Source organism: Zootermopsis nevadensis, unplaced genomic scaffold (assembly GCF_977971745.1).
Source record: "Zootermopsis nevadensis isolate Lab colony 2312 unplaced genomic scaffold, Znev_1.0 Znev_ptg000016l, whole genome shotgun sequence".
Lineage (NCBI taxonomy): Eukaryota > Metazoa > Arthropoda > Insecta > Blattodea > Termopsidae > Zootermopsis > Zootermopsis nevadensis.
Window position 1 is genome coordinate 10383975 of NW_028259148.1, and position 8792 is coordinate 10392766.

At 38.8% G+C, this 8792-nt stretch overlaps 1 protein-coding gene and 1 long non-coding RNA gene across 3 annotated transcripts in view; one reads left to right on the forward strand and one right to left on the reverse strand.

The window, feature by feature from the left end:
* Positions 1-5814, reverse strand: part of LOC110835008 (uncharacterized) — a 31583-nt gene extending 25769 nt beyond the window's left edge. The window contains exons 1-2 of one of the 2 annotated variants that reach the window (XM_022074802.2): positions 5742-5814; positions 4427-4525 (exon numbers count right to left, since the gene is read on the reverse strand). In XM_022074802.2, the coding sequence (XP_021930494.1) occupies positions 4427-4525; positions 5742-5795 (153 nt within the window). In that variant the 5' untranslated portion in view covers positions 5796-5814. Of the gene's footprint in view, positions 1-4426; positions 4526-5397; positions 5612-5741 lie in introns of those variants that run through there. The other variant, XM_022074801.2, reaches the window with a different exon arrangement.
* LOC110835009 (uncharacterized) lies at positions 5737-6746 on the forward strand. The gene is made up of 2 exons (XR_002544758.2): positions 5737-5866; positions 6574-6746. It is a non-coding gene; the product is annotated as an uncharacterized LOC110835009 (long non-coding RNA).
* Positions 6747-8792: the final 2046 nt, after the last annotated feature.

Here is an 8792-nt window from a genome sequence, read left to right on the forward strand (position 1 = left end):
GAAGAAAGTCAAGAACACATTAGGAATAAAATTTCCCCTATTCCCGCACAGCAATTTTGGCGTGTGTCTAGGAACACATTCTCACCATGGAAGGCATGTTTAGAAGCACAGCGCTGTCACTTGTATACACTTCAAAGCAAGTTGTCTATAGTGGAAAGCGAGCGAGTCGGGTCTATACGAGAAGTGCGCCGTGTCAACTGCGGGATGCAATCAAATTATTATAAGGTATTTCCTGTACTAGGAGTAAGGAGATATTCAACAGTGACGCCACTCGCACATATTGGTGAATCGAAGAACCGCGAAGCTCCAGTTCAAAAAATAGTATGTATAGGAAAATGCCGCCGTCAAAATAACGGGGAAAAATAAGGATTTTACATCTTTCAGGATTTTTGGGTGCCAGATACGGGGTTCTTTTATTTTTGACACTTTCAAAACCTCAATCTCCTCAGTCCTCATGAATTTGACCTGTTTTGTTGATTCAGTATATTTCACTAGGGGTTGTTGGATGAAATTTGTATTACAATTTCCAAAAATTTTGAAGAAATCCACACGTTGCTGGAAAGTATTCAACTGGTGGATATAAGTGAAGTGAGAATTTTTATACTCGAACTCACTTTTGCCCAGAAAACGGAGAAAGTTCTGAGATACAAGGGTTTCGGAACGACTCAACAGGCTCTGAGCGGATTGGAAAATGTGAGAGGAGGTATTTTGGAGGTTGAAGAGTAGTTTTCCTTCTTAATGACTAGGTAGTTGCTAGCGTCACACACGTCGCTGTTGTACGCTAACTGGCAGCACAACATGCACGGCGCTACGACGGACATTGAAGTCACACATCTATTGGTAGGTTATCTATGGTTTCTAGTGCGGACAGTGCTTATAGATAAGGAGTATGCTACCTCACCTTCTACCCCTTTCCGCACTTGATCACCTACCTTAGTGGTCCCCAACGCGGTGCCCGCGGGCGCCATGGCGCCCGCCAAAACCTTTTTAGGTGCCCGCGTTGTTACGAAAAGAGGTTATACTGAATAATGAAGGCCGTTCAACCATGAACATAATAAAATCAAAGCACAGATCTCGACTTACTGAAGCTCATCTTGACGATTGTTTGCGAGCAGCAACATCATCCTACACTCCCAAATTTGAAAAACTGGCCGATTAAATGCAGCGCCAAACATCACACTAACTTCCCACTTGAGTAATAATAATTGTACTTATAAAACTACGTATTTTTGATTGCATGGTTTCTTGTATCATTAAACGTCGTGTTGTTTTGTGTATTATTTGGTGTCCATATCTTATTTGTCCAGAGAAAAGAAAATTTGGCTTTGTTAATTGGTTGGTGCCCGCCACGGTCTCATAAACTCTCAAATGTGCCCGTAGGCACAAAAAGGTTGGGGACAGCTGACCTAGACGTTTACTTGTAATGGTTTCCTCCCATGTACCGTACTGCGAGGTCACACCTGCTTACACCATTTGGGACCGGGGTGGCCAACCCTGTCGGCATCCGCCAGAAGTGGCGAATAGGCCATGAAAGTGTGGCAATTTGAGTTTGCCATATTTGGCTCCAACAATAGAATGTAACAAACTTTTTCCCGACAGCGTGTGCTGGTGGCAACTTGACATTTCATATTACGCCTTCTGAATGGCTCTGTGACGCAATCCTGATAGACAATACTCACCTCCACTCCCTTTCCTAACACATCGTTTCCTCCCTGCCATCAGTTCGAGTATAGACGCAACAGCAGAAACGGCGGTGTCTAGAATTTAATATTTCTTTAAAGCGCGTGTTTGTGTCTGTTTCGAGTGTGCGATTTTCACATTTCTCCATGATTCAGTTACTCACAAAACTTATAATTGTTAAAAATTTACATTTTCGCCTGTAGAGATGGATAAGTAGGTTATTCGAAGACGAAGTGAACCAGCAGAAGATGATAATTATAAGGAATGAGAAGCAGAAGAACTCATTGATTCGGAAGTTAGTGCTAAAAAGAAAAAGTCAAGGGAACGTAACGTGAAATTTTAAAGAAATCTGGGAGCCGAAATTTGTAGTGATACAAGTAAGCGAAGGGACAGCGTGCCTTCTGTGAAAGAAAGGTTTCAGTGATAATAGGGCAGACAGTTTGAAGAACCACTTTCCCAATATGCACATCGAATTCGACAATAAATTTCCAGTTGATGGCCGTAGTCGTGTCACTGAAATTTCCCGTCTGAAATCACAGTTTCATGATCATAAGGATAGTCTGAAGCAGTTTCTTTCGTCCAACGAGCTCGTGACGTTAGCTAGCTATAAGGTCGCTTGGATTTTGGTTCAGAAGAAGAAACCATTTTCCGATGTTGAGATGATAAGGAAATTGTGATCACGGTGGTGGAAACTGTTAGAGAAATACGATTGGAAGGTGAAGAATGATATCCTGCAAAAAGTGCAGAATTTGCAGCTAAGCCGCAGGACGGTTGTTCGCAGAGTGCTGGAATTATCGAAAATAGTAGAAGAGCAGCTAATTGATCAATTCCCTGGCGCTGGACGAGTCAACCGATCTTACTGACATGGCGCAATTCAACTTTTGGGTTCGGTTTGTGCTCCCCGATCTCAAAACTCATGAAGAGATCCTTGCGTGGTCGAACGTGTGGAACTGATGTACTAAAAAATGTTTTGAAGTTTCGAAAAAATGTGACCTAGATCTGAAAAAATCTAGCTTCTGTTACAACGGATGGTGCACCCGCGATGATTGGAGGTAAATCAGGATTTGTTTCTCTTTTGAAACTGCATTTGAATGAGAATTGCATGAAATCCATGTTGCCCTCCTTCCACTGTGTTGTGCATCAAAAGAATTTGTGTGCATAAATGCCCAGAACCGACGCGTTAAAAGAATTTTTTTGATATAGTTGTGAAAATCTAGAATTACATCTAAAGTGAAAGTTTCCTCCTCCGACAGTTTGTTGAGGCTTTGAAAAAATGCGATGACTCTGATCTTAATGACTTTGTGAATGTGAGATGCCTGAGCAGAGGAAAAGTACTGAAACAATTTGCCTCTTGGCTTCCTAACATTCGAGATTTTCTTGTTCAGAAACGTCAGATCGAAAATTTTTCTGACATTGAAAGCCCTTCATCGCAGTCTGACTTACATTTTCTGTGCGATATCACGGCTCACCTGAATGAAATGAACGTGAAGCTCCAGGGAAAGGGAAAAGTAAGATTCGAGCAGACGCAGCATATTCAAGAATTCAAATCAAAATTTAATCTTCTTATGGCACAAACTCAGATAGACGATTTGACCCAATTTTAAACCTGACTGGATTTCTAGAAGAAAATGAGGAGTGTAGTCTACTCGACGTGAGGCGGCAGCTCTATGTAAACTGGATGAAAAATTTGTCTCAAAAATTTGATTCAAGCTTTTCTGATTTCAACGACTTCACATTGGCATTTCAGTTCTTGCGTAATCCATTTCATTTTGATACTGCAAATTCAAACAAAGAAATTGCCATCCTTTGTCTTTGGATAAACGTGGGTTTGAAGGTGATATGCTTGATTTACACAGTCTGGAACACTTGAAAGTTTGGCAGAGTTCTTCAGTCATGGAGATGTGGGAATCTATTCTGACTGACAAGGATCTCCCAAACTTTTAAATCCGGCTTTTCGAAATTACTGTCATTGTTTGGATCAACGTGGACATGCGAATCGACGTTCTCATCGATGGGGTTCATCAAGTCAAAATACAAATGTAGAATTTTTTATATCAATTTAAAGGCGGGGATGAGATGTGCATTGAGTTCACATATTCAGCCAACATTTATGCTTATCAAATTTCGCATTAAATTTCCTGACTTTCAATTTGAACAATTTGTTTCATCATTTGCTTCTGAGGAAATTGTAACTCAGTAGTAAAAATTTACATGTTTTAAATAAAATTGCTGAGACAGTGTATTATTTGTTTTAAATTTTCGATTGAGCTACTTAATTTATCAATTTTTGCATGGTGTAGCAAATTTCACTTCTGATTCGCCACACTTGTGGCTACATTGAAAAACAAATTGCCCACCTAGGATTTAGGATCTATCTGTTCGTAAGTAGTGTACGTAGGCGTATCAACGTTCGAAATAAATTTGTAAAGAGAAAAGTTGCAAATAATCATGATCAAATGTTTAATGTCTTGCTAAAATATGATGGCACTTGTGGAACGGTTTCTTGTGAATGCACACTACATCCTCCTAGTATAATTAACATCAAAAGATGAAATGGCCACTTTGACCTGCGGGAAAGACGAAAGCTCCACCAGCAAGTTTACAGTGGGATCGAACAAATATGAAATTACCCATAGAATGGAAGCACCTCCATGCCGCTTTGCTACATGGATTGCTAACGACGGAAAGGCATGAGGAATAATCGTCTTAATGCTAAACTTCTACACACTTTGAAATGAATACATACCCATGTCCAGCCTAAAGCTGTCACAAGAGGCCACACGAGCCGCATCAACATCTCCCATATTGTTATGGTTAGGATGATCTGGCCAGTGCGGGGTGTGATCTAGAAACAAACCCAACGACATTAAATTGTGCGGTCAAAAAAGAATAAAACATATAATTATCAGCATAAACATGCTAAAGCATCATCATTGACAAATGGTTACAGAAGTAGATCACACGGCTAATGACAGATGACAGAACACTCTTTCCAGCTGAAACGGAACAGGCTGACGGACGTATGGGACATGCGGGAGTTGATTTTGATTACGAGTAAAGAATGTCTCATAGGCACGAGAGCTTAAATCAGTGTTCCCCAATTAGGGTTCCGCAAAACATCGTCATGGGTTCCGGGAGAAATCGAGGAATAAATAAACATAAATTTCGAAATACCGCGATATTGACTTTGTATGTAAACTTTATTTTGATTTCTTTACAATGTGAGCTGACATATATATAACTTCCTGGTAGCAGAATTCGCATGTCCAACATCGACAACACCAAAGCCCGCCACGGGACTCGATCCTGAACCAAATCCATCCATTTACCATTCTCACAGCCCACATCCCTAAGATCCAAATTGATATTATCCTCCAATCTCCTTCTTGGTCTGCTCAGTGGTCGTTTTCCTTCTGGAAGTTTCTTGACAATAATTTAGCAGTAATTGAATTTCACTCCCCGCCATCAAATTTTTCTGGCCTGTAAACGTTTTCAAAGCAGGGGTTTCTTCCCTCATCTTCATTTTTGGTGAAGGTAAGGGCACCAACTCTGTTCGGGTTCTTTAAAATACGCTAATTTCAATCACCAGACGAAAGCAGATCCTCTCCTCGAATCGTGCAATTTTATAACACGTGACGATGCACAAAATCCAAAAATCCAATAATCCAGGTTGTTTTAAACCATCACCAGAACCCTTCGGAATAAAATTTCACTTACCTTGCTGAGAAACCGGCCCGTGTTTATTGTACAATATTTTTCACACTCCAGCGCCATCAAATTTGGAATATTGAAACTGTGGATAGTTTTTTTACAGAAAAACACAACTCACTTTCACAGCTGTCTCTTCGAGAAAACGTGACGGTAACCATAGGAACGATATAACAATGTAACAGTTGACGTAACAAACTTTTCCGTTTACTAATGTTGTCTTATGCCATATGCTACTAACCTCTTCTATGAGTAACCATGTGAACAAAATTAAATTCAACAATATGGAAATACAGAAATGCTTACGAACTTGCAAAGAATGTAGTTTGAACACTTCTTGCTTGTCTACCTACCTCCTCCGGTTTTATGTGACTTCTTCCGGAAAAACAATTACGGATGATTCGCATGCATTTGTCGCCTGGAGTGTGACGTAGTATGAAGTTCTCATTTCCATGTACAACGCGTGGTGGTATCAAAGGTAAAGTTGAGAACGTAATTTCTTATGTTTATCGTACCGTAATAAATTATCGATCGGTAAAGTAAAGTCAAGCTTTCGCTAGAGACAAATGTCGTTTACAAATGGTAACGAGCTTTTTGTGTTTCAAATTCAGGTGATTTAAGTGTACTGTATGTACTGTATTTTGTTTTGTTAATAATTATGCCAAGAATTAAGATGTTTATTCCTGAAACGTTATTTAGGGTAAAATACTGAAGGACAAGATAGAATGTGTGTAATATTACTTCAGAGGCAAAGGAAATTATGTCTGCTTCCAAACCTCTAAGAAGGGAATGGCGCTGATAAGGTTATGAAAAACATTTATATCTATATACATAGAACATACAAACCATACATTTTATACTAGGAACCAAACAAAACAAAAAAAATTATGTACGCAATTTTGCACTGTAATTGTCACAGAAATGTTTCACATGAATAGCATGTGTGAAACACGTACAGTCAATCCTTGCTTTATGGAATTTCATTCATATGAATGTTTATAATGAAGCTTATACTCTCAGCTCGCTTGACTTGTCATCTGAAAGGGAACTCATTTATTCAAAATATTTCAACAAAATTGAACACCTCAGTGTCCTTCAGTAACTTACACTAAAAGAAAGTACAATGAAGGAAAGAAAATTATTTTCCCATTGTTTATAACACTGTTTTATTCTGTTTTATTTCAGGCAATAAATTTATAATTTCTTATGTGTTATTTTAAGTCACTGAGGAATTATTGTATTTCCTGAATGGTGTCTCACTCTCTTCAGGAACATCACTGTTCATAAGACCACAGATTGCCTGTCTTTATTATGCAACATAAACATCAAAATAAAGGTTTATTTGCACATATTCCTAATTTGCAAGATTGTCTTGTGTTGCACAGACAAAACTGTCCTGTTAGAACTCGTTCACACGACACCGGATCGGCCGTTTTATCGAATCGGTTATTTTACCGTACACCACAGTGGCAATGCACGTTATATGTGAATGTTCACATGAAACGGCTGTCGACCATGTACGGTAAAAGCACCGAATCGGTCGCTGATGACATTCGGTTTTGTCACTGGAAACCGAAAGATGCGATACGGTAAAAAAAAGTGATAGTGGAACCACGGTTCCGGAGAATTTGGCGTAAATACGTCTATACGGAAAGGAAGTTTATATATTGGCATTAATCTAAATATTTCCTTTATACATGCTTTACAATTGAGTAAAGTTTGATTAAGACATTTCTTATTTAACTTGAATTAGTTATGCTTAAGATGGGTCTGTGGTAGATGACTGTAATGTAAAGTAATGTAATGTAATGTAAGGTAAGGAAAGGTAAGTTAAAGTAATGTAATGTAAAGTAATGTAATGTAAAGTAATGTAAGGTAAGGTAATGTAAGGTAAGGTAATGTAATGTAAGGTAAGGTAATGTAATATTTTGTAGGTAACAACAATGCTAAGTAAACAGACGTTTCCTAGGTAATAATAATGCCGAGTAAACAGAAGACGTTTGCTAGGTAACAACAATGCTGAGTAAACTGATGATGTTTCCAAGGTAACATAACAACGAAGTTTGACGTTTCCTAGGTAACATAACAATGAAGTTACACTTTTTCGTTCCACTTTTTCGTTCCACATTTTCGTTCCACTTTTTCGTTTCACTTTTTGCCGAATGACACTGACCCTAAAATATAGACGTATTTACGTCAAAAAGCGAATAGGTCGCCAGTAGCGCATGTATTGTAATGGAGTGCGTTCAGACAATTCGGTTTTCCTACCGTAGAGGAAAGCATTCCGAGGCTGCCGACCAGTCGGTACAGCGCACTTGTACGCTACAGCTACGTGCGATGAATGGAATAAACACGGAACTGTTAATAACCCTACTATAGAAGAAAGGCCTGCAATATGGGATAAGACATTGGGATCCTACAAATACAAGAAATTAAAGGAATGTGCATGGAGGGAAATATGTGTGGCACTGAAAGAGAACTTCGAAGAATTGGCACAGAAGCAGAGATAAAAATTTGACGACGACGATACCAGTACATGAGGAGAAACGTATTCACGTCCATCTTGGGAGCTGGCCCGGGAGCGAGTGCGTCGCAATACGGTAACAAATCCGAAACGTGTGAACACTAGTAAAAGTTTGCACCGTTTCGATGTAATTGCCGATACAGTAAAAATACCGTAGCCTACAAGCATTGTCTTGTGTTGCACATACAAAACTGTCCTGTTACAAGCATGTGAAGTCACAGATCAAGACAAGCATGTCATTGATGTTTTATGTGTCTGTGATAATTATAGTGCTTAAATTTGTGTACAATTTTTTTGTACACGTTTTATGAGCTCTGTTTGATTCCTAATATAAAATGTATGTTTTCTATGAACATTCTTATTCAATATATTTGTGTGCATGATATACCTGAAGTACTTCACAGCCTTCTCAGTGCTTGGCTTATGGACTTAATTGGAATGCAATGGGAAATATAGTACCACTGCTAGGCACACTGTCATGCACCTGTGTTGGTGCAAATTTGAAATGAACATTCAGAATCGGCAAAATTTCCACACCCTTGTATAGCATAACAGCAGCTGAAATTTTGTGTGAATTAATTACTAGGTGGGGTCTGTAAATAAACAAAACTTTACATGAGGTTTCAGCTTAACCAGCTGCATCATTTCATTGTAAGAAGCAGCTTGTATATTTATACACTTCTAAATTACATCTGATGCTTGTGATAGTGCAGGTAGTAGAGTAAATATCATTGCTGGTATTGGGCTTGTGCAGCTATAAATTAGTAATGTGGAAGTTTTGTAACAGAAAATTCCACTACAATCATTGAATCAGTAGATTCTAGAAAGGACTTGCTCCAGAACTACATTTGACTTATAGTGAATGTGGCAGTGCAAAATC